The 19080-nt window shown below is 43.4% G+C and overlaps 1 protein-coding gene across 2 annotated transcripts; it reads right to left on the bottom strand.

The window, feature by feature from the left end:
- Positions 1-2009: 2009 nt before the first annotated feature.
- On the bottom strand, positions 2010-16876 carry LOC107288244 (dual specificity protein phosphatase 22-A). Of its 2 annotated transcripts, XM_015816841.1 has the most exons (8): positions 16811-16876; positions 16588-16679; positions 15087-15120; positions 14613-14695; positions 10752-10801; positions 7677-7751; positions 6892-7063; positions 2010-2627 (listed from the first exon to the last, which is right to left on the bottom strand). In XM_015816841.1, the coding sequence occupies exons 2-8, from the start codon at positions 16606-16608 to the stop codon at positions 2409-2411; spliced, it is 654 nt and encodes a 217-aa protein (XP_015672327.1). In that variant the 5' UTR covers positions 16609-16679; positions 16811-16876; the 3' UTR covers positions 2010-2408. The 2 variants fall into 2 exon arrangements, with proteins under 2 accessions (XP_015672327.1, XP_015672328.1); XM_015816842.2 differs by lacking the exons at positions 16588-16679; positions 16811-16876 and adding an exon at positions 16738-16788.
- Between the last annotated feature and the right edge of the window lie 2204 nt (positions 16877-19080).

Genomic DNA, 19080 nt, shown 5'->3' with positions numbered 1-19080 from the left:
TCCTCCTCCTCCTCCTCCATCTGCAAGAAAACCACCCTCTGAGCTCCAAGAACTCCTCATTTCAGCCCTGAGCTACAAAGATTCTCCTTTATCAGAATCTCCTCAATATTTGCAGCAGACAAATCCTAAAAAAGGAAGTAGCCTTCTCACAAGTCATCAAGGCTTGGGTCAAAATGTCTGCTGTTCTGTTTCTTGGAAATTCAAGATTCATAGTATCTCCTCTTCCTCCTAATTCCTGGAAACCCAAAGGGTGGCTAATGATTGTTCATATCTTGGCACTCCAGCATCTGGTGGACATTCCTGGCATAGTCTAAAAATCCATCCTGTCCTTCCCAGAATGAAGGTTAAAACAGGTCATCTTCCTCATCCCCTCCTATCACATCAATCTGCCCCCTTTGGTTCATTGTCCCATTCCCACAATCCCCTCGTCTTCAAAAGATACTAAATGTGGCTCTCAGCCACCAACTGCTCGGCCAGAGACTTTGTCTATGGAGATTCTTAGTCATCCAGGTCCCTAAGGTGCTTTTTTCCAAAAGGCAACTGGACTTTGTTTTTTCCTTGAAGATGTTTCTCTTCTCATCCAAGAAGCTTCTTCAATTCTCTTCCAGGAAGCTTCTTCAGAACTGAAGAAGCTTCTTGGATGAGAAATGGAAGATCTTCGTGGAAAAACAAAGAAAGTCCAGTTGCTTTTTAAAAAAAAAAAACCAAAAAAAAAAACCCTTTGGGACATCCAAAGACCTTGTTCGTCCTACCTCCTTGGATGTCTGTAAATAAAAAGAAACCCTTGAGATTTGATTTTTGAGTCTTGGTGAGGGAGAAACCTCCAAGATATTGTACCTCCGATTTGTCTACCCAGGGCCTTTCTTTCCCAGAAACACAGATTGTGCAGCCTCTGAGAAATCAAATGGATGGGAGATCCTTCAGGCTAGATCGAGGAATCAGATGCTGTCGCTTAGGCAACATATCCTGCCGTAGCAGCTTCGATCTGTTGCTAGCATGATTGCAAAAGTAATCTCTGCTTATCACATATCTACGATGATTTCCTGTTCCTACCAAAAACAGCCTCTTTTCGTTTTCCGAGCTGAGTTCCCCTGTGGGCTTCCTGTGCCGTTTGCAAAAGAGCGAGACAAACTGTCTGGGCTTCTTCTGAACTTCCCCCCACCCTTAAGCCATTCTTGACCAACAGCCAAAACTGTAGTTGCTTCTCTGTTGAGGCTGCAGGCCAGTCTCCCAAAGGAGCCAGGGAGTTTGACTTGATGATTTGGGAAGAAAAGTTCTTGAGCAAAAACTAACCCATTGCTCACGGCCAGCAGTTCAATTCTCACCGGCTCAAAGTTGACTCAGCCTTCCATCCTTCCGAGGTCAGTAAAATGAGGATCCAGATGGTTGGGGACAATATGCTGACTCTGTAAACCGCTTAGAGACGGCTGTAAAGCGCTGTGAAGAGGTATATAAGTCTAAGTGCAATTGCTAGGGCTATTGCTACAAGAATGGCCACCTCATCCAAAATGGTTAACAATATGGCAGATTAATCGAAAAGGTGGAGCTTCTGTGAAAATTCTTGCCCACAGATTCCCAGTGTTGATGGCAGAATGGGATTCTCTTCCCTGGTTAAAGATTTGTGTGACCTGATGGTGGTTGTGTGAACGTTGCAGGTGTAGATTTGTGTAAGGGTTTCTTTTGAACATGTATGTGAAAATCCCTTTAAGCACTATCATGAAAGAAACTCAGGGCAATCCTACACTATGATAGATCCCCAGATATTTAGTATAGAATTGCTGGTTTATGTTGTTGGGTATTATTGTTGTTGTTCATGTAAACATCATATTGATTTACATTATTTAAGTTCATTGGTGGCTTATCATAGTAATGTACCCATCACAGTACATCTAATTTGGGGCACTAATTCAAACAACAGTTGAAGTAAACCTAATACAATCGGTTTCTCAAAATCTGAATATCAGCTCCAATTCTAAGAATTATTGCTAAAAAAACACACTAAAAAACTGTTTCCCAAGATAGATACTCCTGTATTCCCCACTCCTGTTCAAAAACAAGCATTCTCCATATGGGTTTTGAGAACATCCCTCAAGAATTACCAAGATACTTTTCCATCTTCTCAGCCAGCAAGAAGCTTGGGATAATTGCAGACCTGTCTTCTTGGAACTGTTAAATGACCCCATACTTTCTCCCTGATGTAGGCAGCCTCCAAATGGACAGTAAGAGGTACTTAAGTGGAGAAGCCCACTGTTGCAGCCCAACCCACAAGGAGACTGAATGACACAGTCAAGGAAGAACCAGAATGGAAGGTCCTGCAACAACCTCTTCAAGATGTAGCAAATCAATCAAGACCACCTCATCTTCCAAAAGATGTAGCAAAAAAAGATTCTTTCAAAATGCGCCTCAGGTTATCGGCCAGTCCCTTGGCAGTGGCCACTGGAGCTGCTCTCACCACATCTGGTGTGTGGCTGGTGGTTGACTGGGCTTGGAGCACAGTTCCATTTGGTTTCTCCAGGTCCTATTTGTGGCTCATTTACTCTCTCTTCTTTGGGGGAGAGCAACCGCTGTAGCTCCTCTTGGTCAGGGAGGGGGTTCTTGCCATACTCCACGAGGACCCAGGTTCGGTACTGCCAAGACAAAATTCCAGAGGAGCTGTCAATGAGAAGACTTGGCCAAGATACAGAGAGTACGTAGAGTGAAAGATCAGGGAAATGCTGCCTTAGAGGACAGATATGGGTCACCTAAGACCCATATAGCACACACACAGAGAGACACAGTCTGTGCCAAGGGTCTTCTCACTCTATCTCCATGATCCACGGACCTCTAACATGATCACTTCCTTCCAGAACTAAAGTTCTATTAGTCCTCCTAAGCCAGAACTAAGCTGGAAGTAGAACATAGAGCACAGAATAGTAGGGCTGGAAGGGACCTTGGAGGTCTTCTAATTCAATTTCCTGCTCAGGCAGGAGACCCTATACCAGGAGTAGGCAACCTTGGCTCTTTTATGACTCGTGGACTTCAACGCCCAGAATTCCTGAGCCAGCTATGCTAGCTCAGGAATTCTGGGAGTTGAAGTTCACGAGTCATAAAAGAGCCAAGGTTGCCTACCCCTGCCCTATACCATTCCAGACAGATGCCTGTCCAATCTTTTCTTGGAAACCTCCAGGGATGGAGCACCTATAATTTCCGGAGGCAAAGCCATTCCACTGATTGTTCTCACTGTCCAGAAATTTCTTCTTAGTTCTAAGCTGCATCTCTCTTTGATGATCTTCCACCTGTTACTTCTTGTCCTTGGTGCTTTGGGAAACAGGACGACCCCCTCGTCTCTGTGACAGCCCCTCAAGTCCTAGAAGACAGTTATCATGTCACCCTAGTCCTTCTCTTTGTTAGACTAGACATATCTAATTCCTTCATTCGCTCAACGTATGGTTTAGCCTCCAGACCTCTGATCAACATTGTGGCTCTTCTTGAATAAAGTAACTTTACTCAACTCTTCCTTGGAAAAATAACATACAATCACAAAAGCCCGATGCCCTTCCAGGATCATCACCAAATTGGCTCCTAGAAGAGCCTTTGGTGGGTCTTAATTTCAACCCCAGAGAGCAGCAAAATACCCTGGTCTCTTTCAGAAAGCCACGTGAGGAGAGGATGAGTAAAGCATGAAAAAGTCAATGAGACAGGACTTTTACCAATGCCAATCAGAGCTGGCTGTGAATTCCGTTCATAGCAACCTTTAAGATCCCCTGATCATTAATTTCTACAAGTGGGTTGTGGTTAGTTTTGGGGGACTTCCAGTGGGAATTTTTAACTTTTTTGCCTCTCCTGACATACCTCTCTTTGGCTCACGGAGCCCACCCCCACCCCGCCTGAAACCAGCCACAGATTGTTTTGAAACAGGAAAACACGCGACATTTCACTCCCATTCTCGGGGCTATGAACAAGAATGAAAGCTCACTTGATTTTCTGATACTGCCAAGCCGTTCCAATAAAGCAGCATCTGGGAGCTTAATTAAGATTGTCAAAGCCTTTAACTCCACCCTCCGGTTTCCCTCTGGGCCTGCATAAAAATTGGACTCAAAAAAAAAGAAAAGAAAGAAAGTGTTTTTCATTTCCCTTTCCCACTATTCAAATTCTGCTTGCACAATCTTCGGCCTCAGATGTGCAGCGAATAATTTGCTAGAGATTATTGAGGTGCTGTTCCAAATTGTTGCTGATCAGACAATATAACATGAAATTTGGCTTTCTTTGCAAATCAATGTTAGCAGAAAACGCACACACATACAAACATATAGACACCCCCCAAAACTATCTATCTATCTATCTATCTATCTGTCTGTCTGTCTGTCTATCTATCTATCTATCTATCTATCTATCTATCTATCTATCTCTCTATCTCTCTATCCCTCTATCATCTATCTATCTATCTATCTATCTATCTATCTATCTATCTATCTATCTATCTATCTATCTATCTATCTATCTATCTATCTATTCTTTAACAAATCATATGATTTGCTACAATGCTCATTTGGGGATTTCCAAAAGAAAACTTTTTTTCACCTTGTGCATAATGAATTAATTAATGTTTTAGCTATTCTGGGGACACCGAAAGATGGGTTTTTTTTGTTTTTTGTTTTTGTTTTTGCTTTAAGAAGGAAAAAATAGTATATTAGATAGAAGAATGAGAAATATTTTCATTAAACTAACTTCTTGTCAGGCACAAAAGATCAGGTCCACCCATGAAGGTCCAATTAAGCTGATTTATTGCAAAACAGCCTCTGCACAGGAATCTTCTCAGCTACAAAATTAGCACTTCCTAGGAGTTAGATAAGGGTCAATTAAATTCACGGGAGTTGGATTTAGTTTGCTTGTGGTTACCTAGGGATTCTAGGCAGGTCCCCCTTTTAACTCTGCCTCCAGTTTTCCCACTCCTTCCCCTACTCTTCCTAAGTAGACATTTAGAGGGGGCTCTAGGGAGTGGGGTGGATTAAACATCAGAGATCGGTAGGCCTAGAAAAATGAAAAATTGGGGGGGGGGTTAATATGTCACCACTGCTGCAAGATAAGGTCAAAAAAAGCCAAGATGTCAGTCACGATGGTGTGATTAAGCTCCATCTGGTTTCATGTCTGTCATATATCTTGACTTTTTGACCACATTCTGACCTACTGCGAGCACTAGATTACCAAGCTTTGGATCTGCACAGATAAACTCTCTGGAAAAGGATGAAGCTGAAGTGTAAATTCATTTCAGAGAATCAATCAAAAGAGAAACTAGTATCTCATTCAGTTTCAGAGTCTGGAGTGGAATAGCCCCAAGAACTCTAAAGGTCAACCTGGAGCTCGCGATCTTACTCTTCGGTGTCTTCCAGGAAGCCCTTTCAATGAGGCATGGCAAGAAGTCAACAGTTATTCAGAGGTAGACTGCCTCTGAAAGGAGCAGTTCTACTTCAGTATCACGATATATGAATAGCTCTTGCCTTCTCCTTTTGCGTGAATGTATTAAAGGCATAAATTGCTGTCACTCCCTCTTCTTCTAATTATCAAAAATCAGCAGCATGCTGGAGACCTATCAGGCTAGGAGATTTTATGAAAAGATGATTCATAAATGAATAACATTATCTGATTTAAAGAAAAAAAATCATTTAGTGTAGAAGTGCCCAACCGTGGCAACTTTAAGCCACAACTTCAGCTCCCAGAATTTCCCAGCTAGCTGCTCCAATACTCGAAAATCCAGAAAATATTTGGTTTTGAGGCTTTGCCTGCCAGATGCAGGACAGGAGGGACAAAAAGGAGGAGCTGTTTTCCTTTTGTTGGGTGTCTGGTCCTTTTAGTTACAACTTGAAAATGGATATCTATTCCCAAACTCAATGCCTCTTTTAAAAAACTCACTGGCAGAAAATTACATGTCGGCAGGATGGATGGGTGATGGTCCCAGCCTCAAGACTCCCAGCCACTCTTCTGGGGGGGCACATTCTCCCCTCTAATGCCACAACCCAGGTTCCACACCAGCTGCATTTCTGGGGGGAACCTTTTAGCTGTTGGGGGGAATCCCAAGCTCAGTACTTCTGCAACAGTCGGACGTTTTCGACTTTTTTCCCCCTGCACTGTGACTCTCAGCTCCTCTTCCCACTTGGCCTCATCCCACTCCATGCAGAGTTTTTCTCAGAACTTTCCTGATTTCAGTAGTTAGGGGGAAAAAGGAAGTGAGCCCACAGTAAATTCAGTTGGCTTGGGAGAAACCCGAGTTTCATTCCTGGCGTGGGTAGGAGGGTCAAAAAAGTCAAGATGTTAACCCAAACCATGAAAGGAAATCCCTGGCTGCACACACAATGTCCATCAAAATGGATGTAGCGTTGACTACACCTTGCAATCAAAAATCAAGATTCCATCTTAGTTGACGAGGTTCCTGCTGAGTTCTGTGTTTTGAGAGGAACCAGCTCTGGGAAATTCTCTCCGGGATGAGAGGACCAAGGTGACCCATACAAAAAAAGGAACAAAGCTCCTATGATGTCATCCTGTTGGCCCTCACCAGCTCTTGGAGACCCCTGATTACCAACATGCAAGGAAGGCACATCAAACATGTGCGGTCCAAGATGGGGCATCCTGGCATTACCCGGAGTGCATGACTCAATTCACTAATTATTTCTCCCCTATCGTGCCAGTTCACGTTCTTGCCTCACCCATCGGCTTCCACTTCCTAAGCGTTAACTTAGTCACCTTCCACGAGAGGGGCAGCTATATAAATTTGCTAGATAAATAAATAAGTAACAATAAAAGTAAGCAATTGATAAAAGTAAATGAATCGCTGCAGTCTTCAGAGAAGGACACAAGCATGCAAAATTTGCCCCTAATGACTCCTGGGTCCAATGAGGTGCCCTTAGGATGCCATACCTCCTGCAGTAACGTGGCTTCGTATTCCTGAAGCTGTTTCTGAAACCCAAAGTTGGGGCTCACGTAGGAACGGACCGCTTTGGCAGCAGCCAAACATTCTCTCCAGCCAAAGCTGGTTACCGTCATCAGGTAGGTCACCAAAATTGTGGTGCTGCGAGAAACTCCTGCTAAGCTGTGGAAACAGAAGACAGAAGCCATGGTTTTCAGTTTACATAGAAGTGGAAAATATTCACAATGGACTCAGGATTAGCAAGAGTTTCTACCTCAAGAGAAAGTAAAATTGTCAAAATCTTATCTCTGTAATTGCCCATTGCCACATTAAGTTCTATAATCATGGCTTGTTTAACAAACCAAAATTAACTGGATTCAACTAACTAAGCAAGACACAAAATAGGAGCCAGTGAGATAAAATGGTTAAGGTGTCTGATGAGGCCTGAGAAGGCTTGGGTTCAAGTCCATCCTTGTCTACAGACATGCACTGATTGTTTTTAGGGCAGATCTTGGAACCCAATTTTTCACAAACTCATAATAATGGACAGTGTCAGTGTTTTCAAACTTGGCAATGTTAAGATTTGGGGATTTCAATTCCCAAAATTCCCCAGCTAGCAGATGTGGACTTGGTCAACTCCGAAAATTCTCCAGCCCACCTTTAGCCATCACCACCGCTACCATCCTGCTTAGTAAATCCACAAGGTTTAAAGGTATGTTTATTTGCAGAGCTTTAAATTTCCAGAGCATGGGTTTCCTGGGAAAGTAACAAAAAAAAAAGAGGCAGGATCACATACCAGTGAATGAGACAGGCTCCACCATGCAGTCTACATTCATGGACAAACCTGATGCACTCTTTAAAATGTTGTATTCTGGAATGGAGAGAAGAAAGAAACTTCACTTGCTTTGAGACTCTAACTAAACACTTCTCTTGACTAGCAAGCCAGAATTCAAGAAAGAACATTCAATAAACTATAGCTGTTCCTCATGACAATGCAGGATCTGGGGGGATCTTCTGGTTGAGTGTGTTGAGCAAGTTCAACAAGATCTTCAGACCTATCCTGAAGCCACCTTTGCAGATTGTGGTATTCAAGGAGGTTTCCCGGTCAAGCACCAGGGAAATCAGGAGATAAAGGAAAGTATTTGAAGCTCAGGGTTGACGTGAGGGGTCCTTGGTCCTCTCTGAACTTGCTTGTTTCCTTGCAGATCTTTCATTACCCAAACTAGGTAACATCATCAGTGGAAATCAGGAGATCCAGATGTGTATAAAGATTTACTGTAAGCTTCAGATGTGTATAAAGATTTATTGTAAGCTTAAGCTCTCCACAAGAATCTGAACTACTAACGGTCAAGGGAAATTAGTGGGAGTTAAGAACAGAAAGAAATTCAAGGTGGGCTGTACTTAGATCTCTTGTGTTCACGCAGGGACTCATGACTGATGACACGTTTGACCCCTTCCTCGGGTTCAGCTTGGTCATCTCCTACAGCTTCTGCTCTTTGTGATTGTGGTGATATGTAGACAACAACACACATGTATACCTGCCTTCTGTGTCCTGATCAATACACATTTAAGGACCTCATGGCAGCGCAACAGAACACAATTAATGTTGATGGTTTCTGAGCTAGATCTGTTTAATTTGCACACATTTTAATCTTATCGTTTATGTTTTAAATGTTCTAATATGCATTATTTAATTCTGATGCTTCTTTTTTTTTTTACAAAATTTTATTAAGTTTATATAGATGAGGAAAAATAGGAACAATACAGGTATGGTAAAGGGAGGGGTGGAAGGAAAGGGGAAGGGAATAAGGAATTAGGGTAAAATAAGGATAGGTACAATCACATATTTCAACAAATAAGCTACCGTCCGGATCATAATAGTGAGTAAATATCATATTCAACCATTTTTACCAAAGCCTATATAACATATTAAAAACAATTAGTAAACAAATACGTTGATCTATTAAGTAAACACTACTAATAAAATCTCAAAAAATCCTAACAATCAAAAGTAACAAATGAAAATCAGGAAATCAGGAAAAATAATCATATCATCAAAATGTTAGTTAGAACTCAATTAAAAATCAGTCATCTATTCTAAAATATTAAATTCTTCAAGTTCTAACGTGTCTCTAACCATTGATAAAAATTTTCCCAAGTTCTAAAATAAATAAATAAGTTTGCATATCTCTGTCATCCCCTCACATTTAAACATATATGTTTCCCACTTTAGTATGGTATGCTTAAGGTGACATGACAAATGGAAGGAAAATTATTGAGATTGGCTATAATAACCGAATCAAGTGTCTGCTCTACTGCCTCCCCCTTTTATGCTCCAGTGAACCAGCTCTGCCCAAGCTACTTCCAAGTGTATCTAAACATTCTGGACTTTAAAAAAAATGATCCCCTTTGCCTTTGTTCTGTCTATCTCCATGAAGGTCATTTTTCTTACTCTCTGCAGGAAAGTCAACCCTACAGATCAATCAGCAAAGCCGTTTGAGATAATTCTCCAGGGATTAAGATCCTTCCAGGAGCCATCCTCCTCCCCCCGCCCCACCCCAATTTTCAGAGCAGAAACAGGGTGAGGGTCCCAAACTCTGCCCTTCGTTTGTGGTTATGGGGTCAATCCATGCCACCCTGTTTGCAGCTAGCTTCTTGGAAAACCCTTTCAAAGTTCACTTGAGATTGTGAAATCCAGACTCCAAAACAGAGTGCAAAAAATAGGCACTTCTGAACAGAGTTTCCTTCCTTTGGCCCACTGCTCGGAGGAGTGTTGTGATTGCACAAAAAAAGATGGAGGGGAGGGAGGAGTAAATAACAATCCAATTTTGCTGAAGAAGGATATTCTCACCCCCAAAAAAAATTTCAGAGAGAATATTTAGCTCAGAGGAGAAAATGCTTGCAAAAACGCTGCCATCTTTGGCTTCAAAAGTTCAAAAGATGTTAAATTCAAAAACGGGGGAAAAATCAAAATGGGAAAAAAATTTCAAAAGAGGTTGGCAATAATTTTTCAAAGCAAAACCGACGCTCAGCTTCATCAGCACATAAATTTAATACATGGTTATTAACTAGGTACAGTAGCCACACTTTTTTTATAACAGGAACACAAGAGATTTGTGGGTAAGTGTGAAAAAACCAAAGGTTCAAGAACGGGCACGTGCTTGGATGATCAATAAACTGCAGCTGTAAATTTCGTGTAATTTAATTAGTCCATTTTTCTGTCTGCAAACCTGCACGGGTTGAAGCCACAACTTTGTGCATTTTTTTTTCCTAACGTTCTGCCCACCATCTGTTCAGAAGGCTGGGATCAGTATAGCCTGTCCATCATCTGAATATTTCACGCATTTTCCAATCAATGCCACCACATCATTTTATCCAAAGATCTCATTGGGTCAATCACATAACCGCTTTTTTTCCTAGCTAATTTCACAACACTCTGAAAAAAAAAAATCCAGCTTGATTTTCCTGGTTTGTACAAGTAGCCTACTCTTTCCTTGAAGGATGTCCACAAGTAAAATGAAACACTTGGAAATGCCTTGCTTTGGATGATGCAGCTTTGATGCATCATCAAAGACATTGTTATTATTTAGCGTATGATGAGCACATGGCAGAAGAGAAGTAAACATAAACACACATGACAATCAGAAGTGCATAAAAAAAACTCAAAGAAATGGAAGGATGAGAACAGATTGTGTGTTCTGTGTTGTGAAAATAAGGCCATCAAGATAGAGATGAGATAGAAAGGAGACAGAGATATTCTTACTGTTCTATCTTGCTTTCTCATCTCAACAACTCATTATTTCTGAAATGATTTTTTTTTTTTACCCTCCGTTACCCTCACAGCACGTGGAATAATTTTGAAAGAACTTACAAGTTTTGATTCGAAGAGTCTGACGCTGAAATGCAGAGGTAGGTCATGCCCTGAAATATAAAAAGGGAAAGTTTATGGAGATTTATCTGTGATTTGGATAAACATCAACATGACGAGGCTTTATCGGCTTAAATGAGGAAGCGCCATGATTGTTGTGGCACGCGACAAAAACCTCTTGCTGCAGTTCTAAGATAGTTTTGACACAAAGCATTGATAAATTCTGGGGAGCCGCCTGCCTTTGAAGTGAGCTCAGTGTATTTTTTTTTTTTTTTTAAATGTATTGCCAACAATCCATTCAGAAATTCTAGCCACCTTGCTGAATGAGGAGAGAGAGGGGAAAAAAAAGAGAAAGAGAAAGAGAAAGCTTCAGAAAGAGACAGGATGGCTATATATTCCCTAGTTCTGACTCTGTCTCCATCCTGTTTCTTTCGGTTCTTGACACCCCGCTGTTCTTAACTGAAAGAAAAAATGGTCCATCCAAATGACCATCATTACTGAGGGCCAACCTGGTTTGGTGTTCCTAAATATAATTTTCATTTTGGAGAAAGAGTCTCAGGATAAAGAGACCTGTGGGAATCAAGGCTGTGGAGAAGGGGAGATGGGGTGCCCTCAACCTCTTTCTCTTTGTTGGCTTCTACTTGGAGAAAAATCTCCCATTGTGCCCTCTGGGTTACAGGTAGACTTTAACTTACAATCCTCGTTTAGGGTTGCAATGACCCTCAAAAAAACCCGACCTATGACTGTTTTCCACACTTAACAATCATTGCAGCATCCCCTGGTCACGTGATCAAAATTCGGGAGCTTGGCAATGGGCAGGTATATGTGACAGATGCAGTGTCCCAGGGTCACCTGATCACCATTTCTAACCTTCCCAGCCGGCGATCAACAAGCGAAGTCTGTGGGGAAAGGCAGATTTGCTGAACAACTGTGGCTAAAAAGGTCGTGAAATGGGGCACAATTCACTTAACAATCCTGCTGCTTAGCAGTGGAAAGTTGGGGCTCAGGGGTGATTGTGAGCAGAGGACTGTAGGTACAACTCCAAGAAAGCCATCGTTCTTCTGAAATTTGCCCACAGGGCGTGTGTGTGTGTGTGTCTGTGTGTTAATGACTAAATTAGCTCATTTTCTGAGTTTGCATATTGAACTAACCAGCTAAGCAAACCACAAGCTGGGTTCCCACACCATGTTGTCAACAAGGAAAAGGGCCTTGCCAAGGCGAACTCTGAGCAAGCTTGATTCTTTTGTACCAATTTAGCTACTAGGGTTTTACCTCACCTGGGTTTGTGTGTTGCGTGACCACAGCCGCACACTTTTTGCTGAGGAAGAGAGGAGCTATAGGCCAACTCAGCTGGGTTGGGAAACACTGAGACCCTACACCTGGGTCAATGTATTTATCCTTCGTCAAATATATCTCCTGCATTTCCTCCAAGAACTGGAGGCCGTGTGTGCGCTATTTGCCTCATAGTATAACAGCCATGAAAAGTAGGTTGGGTAAAAGGAGAGGAGCCGGCCTGAACCACCCAATGTGGGAAGGAAGACCTGGACATGGGTCATCTTAACTCTCACAATGCTGTAAGCCAAAAATGTGGTTGTGTATCTGTTGCTTGGTAACTTGTCTGGCCTAACAGTTTGGTGTGCCATGTGAACTTCGCCAGTTATGTAAACAATGGCCTAGTACAGGGGTAGGCAACCTTGGCTCTTTTATGACTTGTGGACTTCAACTCCCAGAATTCCTGAGTCAACCATGCTGCCTCAGGAATTCTGGGAGTTGAAGTCCACAAGTCATAAAAGAGCCAAGGTTGCCTACCCCTGGCCTAGTAGTTGGTTGCATGAAGACACCCAACCGGTAAACTAGGAATGGATTTGAGATGCTTCGGTCACCAACTTTGAGCCCTTTCAGAACTGGTCACTCCAGGCAACTCTGGGACTTGAGAGCGATAAGGAGCACCATGAGAAAGGAACATCGGAAGAGATCTAAAGTGTCCTTGGCTAAACTTTGTTTTTCTTCATTCAGTTCAGCACAGACTCTGAGAAAACAAGAGAGGAAGTAAAGAAAGAGGATAAGAGAGGTAGAATCTCTTCCGATTGGAGTCCAGCTTCTGGAGATTCCATAAACACATCCAGGATGGCTTCTTGGCAACAGAACATAAATGATTTGCCATTGTTTTCTTCTAGGCCAGTGTTTCTCAACCTTGACAATTTTAAGGCATGTGGACTTCAACTTCCAGAATTCCACAGCCAGCAATGCTGGCTGTGGAATTCTGGGAGTTGAAGTCCACATGCCTTAAAATTGTCAAGGTTGAGAAACACTGTTCTAGGCTGTCCTACATCTCTGGCACTTCCTGGCATCTTTCATCAAAACCTAGCCAGGTTCAACTCTCTTTAGCTTCCCAGTCCAGAAGGAAAGCTTCATGTGACCACCCAAGACATTGTAAAAGAGGACCCAGCAGGGATGAATAGCTGCCTCAGAAGAGGACCTAGTTTCAGGACAGAGTCTGGCCTTTGAAAGAGAAGTTTCCAAGTTCACACCCGGCATTTCGTCTCAAGCGCAGCAGTTTGGGGAGAAGAGACGAGAGGCTGAATAGCAACTGCTAAGCTGGGACACATAACGCAAGGCTAAACATCTTGGCTGTAAAGTTGTTCCCTCTCTTCAGAAGAAAAACTAGAGAGATACACATCACTTGAAACATGAAAATGCAAATCTAAGGAGTATGTTGCAATTCAGGCACAATAGCAAAATCATCCAGGCAGTTTTTAACCTCCTCTCCCTCACAGCCCACCCACTTTGAGGAGGAGGAGGAGGAAGAGGAGGAGGAAGAGGAAGAATCAACCCTCCTTTGCCCCCACCACACCGAACCCAATGCCTGGGAACCACAGCTTGTCTCGGCATTTCTGTCACTCTGCCCTGAGATTGCCATATTACTCAATTCATTCATGTGTTTCCGGTTCCTCTTCTTTCTTTTTTTCCACTCTTCTGCCTTCCTACTCCATCCTGTTGTAAGGCTGGTGGATCAGCCATCTGCCTGCCAAAATCTGAGAAGCATCCTCCTTGCATTGCCACTCTTCCCCCGTCTTCCCCTAACCCACACACACATTCCCGTCTTTCAAGGTAGGAATTTCGGACCCGATGGTAAGACCAAGTTGGACCAAGCCCACCATGGTTTTAGTGCAACACAGCAAATCAGACAAGGTTCAGTTTGTAAAGAGGAATTTGTGAGCCAGTTCTTTCTGATCTGCAGCCAGTCTCTGATCCCAGCCTTTCCCAAACGGGAGGTGGCCACACTGTGGTCATGTTGTGTCCAGCAGAAGGGAGATGTAGTCTAATTCACCTAAAGGGCTGGGGGACATTAGGCCCTGCAAACCAGTTCGGTCAACTGGTCAAGGTGTCACAGTAGGAGCTAGGAAATCCGAATTGTAGTCCCATCTCAAAGCCTGACAGACCAGATTAGGGATAGATTGTCATGGAGAAAATCTATGTATATGATCTCTGGGGTCAAATATGCCTTGATGGTACAGAATCAATCAGTCCTGTCTTAGACTTAAAAGCAGGCTGGGTCTCTTTGGGCCAGCCCTTCTCTCTCAGCCCTAGGAATAAAGCCATGGCAACTCAAAAAACATTACCAAGAAAACTTCACTGAGTTACATTCTTGTAGGTAGAACGACTATGACTCATTCGGACTTGTGTGGGTCTGCTGCCCTCCATCGGTTACAGTAAATTATGACTTCTGTTTTCTGTGTAGTGTAGATGGATGGAGGGTGACTCTTAAGGAAAGAGCCCTTCAACCCCTTTGTCACTGTGAGTCTGAAAGTTGCAGGACCACCTGCCCTCCCCAAAATGTCTCAAGGGATTTGTGATACTCACTTCCAGCAGAGGCTTAGCATTGTTGTGCACTGAAAGAATGTGGGTGATCCCGTGTTTCATCAAGTTCTCTTTGTCTTCAGCATCTGCAAAGAATCAAATCTTTCTGAGATGAACAAATGGATGCGGACTTCATTCTCGTAGAAGAAATAACGACATGGTTTTATGACCGGGGCTTGATTGCCTCCAAAGAAGTTCTGAAGAACTTCAAGAGACGCCTTGCAACTATTCAGGGTTATTGCTCCCATAAAAAGAGACAGAGCCCCAACTTCATGTTTGCAGCTGCCATCTGGGTTGCTGTGCATCATATCCTGTGGACATTCCTGCAACTGTTGTTATCTCAATGGTGCTATGGATCGTTATCCTGGTTCATTCCTGGCCTATTTTACTAGGCTAGATCAAGGGAGGGAAGGAGCAGATTTCCATAACATTAGCCATCATCAGCTCCTCCAAGAATAAACTACTGAAAAAACTTACCACTGATGCTCCCGAGGTAAAGGCCCTCAACCACCTAAGGAGACACCAAGAAAGAACATGAGTGCATTGTCTCCAATGCCGGAGGGGGGGGGAAATTACTTTCTTGAATAAATACATCATGGAAAGCAGCTATTTTACTCCATCCTACATGGGTTAGGCCTCCCCACACAAGGTCTTACATCCAGGGCATCACATTTTAAGAGACACTGAAGCAGTTGTAGAGAATGTCAACACAGTCTGGTGGCATTTTTTCCAACAAGCAAATGTATTCGAAGGCAGAAGCTTTTGTGAGGTGCCTCTGCCTTCATCGGATGCATAAATGATGGAGGATTTAAACTGAGGTGAGGTGGGGGCGGGAAGAGAAGGGGAGATAGGTTGGTTACCCAGATGCAGCGGACACATGAGAGAGATTATAAATATCTTATCAATCAACAGTTGTAGAGTGTTGGGAAAGTTAAGCATTTTTTAAAAAAAAGATAAAATAATACAAAAAAAAATAGTATCATATACAGCACTCCAATATATAAAATCCAACAGAATCGGAAGGCCACAGATGTGCCCACTCGTTTGCACTGTCCTCCCCACCACCTCCATAGCAGCTGTTCCTCAGAAGCGTCAATCTCAATCAGTCACTCATTGCATTAATCCATGGTCTGCATAACTGTGGTTTAATAACTGGAGGTTTTTAATTGGACAGCCACTTGTCTGAAATTGTATTGGGTCTCCTGCCTGAGCACAGGGGGTTGGACTAGAAGACCTCCAAGGTCCCTTCCAGCTCTATTCTGATTGATTGAAATCACAACGGGCTGGATTGACACATCCCTGGAATTACAAACAGTCAAAGGGATCTTGCAGAAAAATCAGCCTGCTGGCTGAGAACGATCCGGCGTGGAAAGAAATCTGAGACCACTCCTCTATCTGGGTCAGGAGGTCTAATTATACTTCAGTGAAAAGAGGACTCTCCCCGTTGTTTAGGGACACAAGTCGTAAACAAAACGTCCGCTAGGCAGATAGTAGTGTTAAAAAAAAAAGTGATTGCTTCCTTCTTTTTCTTTTAAGCTCTGCTGAAAGTTTTGGGGCGGGGACAAAAAAAACCCAAACAATTTCTACTTCTACTCCTTCAAGGACCTTCAACTCCAGATACCAAACTTGAACCGGTGCCTGCATGTTTATTCGTTCGGATATTGCATGATAGCACCAATATGTGAGACAGTGTTTCCCAAGCTGGAGAACTTTAAGATGGGTGGACTTCAGCTCCCAGTTTCCCAGCCTGCTGATGTAAGAGACAAAGTTGATGCATTGATGCACAGACCAAGGTGGATGGAGAAAAGCTGGATCACAGAAGAAGGATGCAAGCTAGACTATTCCTTTCCTGTTCCTCTTTTCCTTTCCAGCTCCTGTTTATTGTTTTAAATGACCCTCCCCCCATTTCTACAACCCAGCCACTCTGCACCCACCCACACCTTCTTGGGGCCCTTTCTATGAAACTCTAGGATTCTACCTTACTCATGCCGATCCCCATGACAACTGCTCGTTCTTTGGCGGGCAAGCAAGGGCAACGTTCACTCCGTTTCCCCCTTGGTCTCCGAGACCCTGCAAAGCAAAAACAGATGGCACCAAACCAGAGAACAAGCTTGCAGCTGAGACTTACCCGGCTGCACCCTATTTCAAGGAAGGAGTGTGTTGTGTGTCCAAAGGGTGTGTTTGTCAAAGGAGAGGCAAACCTGAGAATGAGGAAGAGTGCCAGGAACCGAGAAGCGGACAATTTCTCCTTCCACTCACTCGGACTGCTGATGCTTTTCTGAGCTCAGGACAGCTGTTGTCAATGGCCCGTCAGCCCAACGAAGCCTTCTAAGGTCACCCAGGACTGAGGGAGGCGGGGACCCTGTGTAGGCTGGACTTGGGACAAGTGGTCAGTTGATTTGGGAGGCCTGCCTGTGGCACTATTCCCTCTGTCCTCCCTCCCAGTCCCGTTAAGTCACTGCAACTCAGTTGCTGCTGCCAAGCAGAACATCAAAATAACATAGTTGGAAGGGACCTTGGAGGTCTTCTAGTCCGACACTTTGCTCAAGCAGGAGACACTACACCAGTGGTGGCGAACCTATGGCACGGGTGCCAGAGGTGGCACTCAGAGCCCTCTCTGTGGGCACGCGCGCCNAATTTCAACTTCTCGTGGGAAAAAAAGATCTCGCAAAGTTGGAATTGATTGATTGAACTTTTTAGTCCCACCCAGTCTGCCATTACCACCACAGCCACGCCCACCCAATGGGCCACACCCACCCGGCACCCGACGACACATAAGTGGGTTCTGGGTTGCAGTTTGGGCACTCGGCCTCTAAAAGGTTCGCCATCACTGCACTACACAATTCTGGACAAATGGCTGTCCAATCTCTGCTTAAAAACCCCCAGTGTTGGAGCATCACAACTTTTGGAGGCAAGTTTTTCCACTAATTGTTCTCACTGTCAGAAAATTCCTCCTTAGTTCTAGGTTTCTTCTCTCCTTGATGAGTTTCCATCCGTTGCTTCTTGTCCTGCTTTTGAGTACTTTGGAAACAGGTTGACCTCGTCTTCCTTGTGGCAGCCTCTTAAGATAGTGGAATACCGCTATCATGTCATCTGTAGTCCTCCAAGAGGTTGTGTTGCAATACAGGTAAGTTCTTCATAGAAGGTTTATTTGGGAGGGGGAAGAACATCATGGCAGGGGCTCTTTGGGAGATCAACCTCTTGGTTGTCAGCTAGAAATGGCCTGGCTGAGTTTCTTCAACCATCAGGTTGTAATTGTAAGCAGATCTTTTTCTAGTTTCAGTAGGGTATTGAGCTTCCCATCCTAGTACACAATGCAGAAAGAAGGGAGAGAATTCTGATATGCAGTATGGAGGAGGAGGAGGAGGAGGAGGAGGAGGAGGAGGAGGAGGGCCAATAAACTGGGGAGGAGGATTGAGAACTTTCACCCTTGTTATGGTCATCTTAAGCTAGTCCAACATTCTGATTCTTCCTAAATTTTATCTATCCAAGATTTCCATTACCAACTTGTTTTTCCTCTGGAGACAGCAGCACCACTGGAGAACCACAGCAAAACCCAAACAAAATTGGGAAAGCTCCATACCCTGCAGCAACCCTCAGGGTCTCCACCAAAATTCAGCAGAAACCCAGTTTTTTCCCTCAGTCACCGTCCTGGTAGATGAAGCCCTCCAACCAACAGGCAGAGCATCAAGAGCTCCTTTCAAGCACTCTGGCATCCTACCAAATTCTTTATTTTCCTTGGGCTTTTTTTCCTCTCAGATATGGAGGGCCCCAAGGTTGTATTTAAGATCCTTTCAGCTTGGTCTCTGATACAAACTCTTTGGTATATTCTACATGGAATGGGACAACTCACTGCAGCCAACTCACTACGGTCAAGCACCACAGGACGATGTAGGACAATGTAACAATTCAATTATTTAAAATAAATAAAAAATATTTTAATGTTTGTCGTTCACATTTCATTCTGCCCGATTTTGCATTCTTTCTTTAATGATTCTATCCCATCATTTCTTTGATATTAGTGTAACTTCTTTTCCACAGCAAATGCCCTGCGGCGAACTGTTATATTCTATATACAATTTGCATAAAGGAACTGTAGCAATAGTTGGATTATTTATTGCATTTCCAAAGCACAGAATTGACCTGCACAGTACACCTACTGGGTTGGCTGGAATCTCGGAGTCCTAGTGGACAATCATTTAAATATGAGCCAGCAGTGCGCTGCAGCTGCCAAAAAAGCCAACACAGTGCTAGGCTGCATTAACAGAGGGAGAGAATCAAGATCACGTGAAGTGTTAATACCACTTTACAATGCCTTGGTAAGGCCACACTTGGAATATTGCATCCAGTTTTGGTCACCACGATGTAAAAAAGATGTTGAGACTCTAGAAAGAGTACAGAGAAGAGCAACAAAGATGATTAGGGGACTGGAGGCTAAAACATATAAGGAACGGTTGCTGGAATTGGGTAT

This window comes from Protobothrops mucrosquamatus, unplaced genomic scaffold, assembly GCF_001527695.2.
Source record: "Protobothrops mucrosquamatus isolate PMUCROS unplaced genomic scaffold, P.Mucros_1.0 scaffold510, whole genome shotgun sequence".
NCBI classification, from domain to species: domain Eukaryota; kingdom Metazoa; phylum Chordata; class Lepidosauria; order Squamata; family Viperidae; genus Protobothrops; species Protobothrops mucrosquamatus.
Note: the sequence above shows the minus strand (reverse complement) of the source record. Positions and strands in the feature narration are given on the sequence as shown.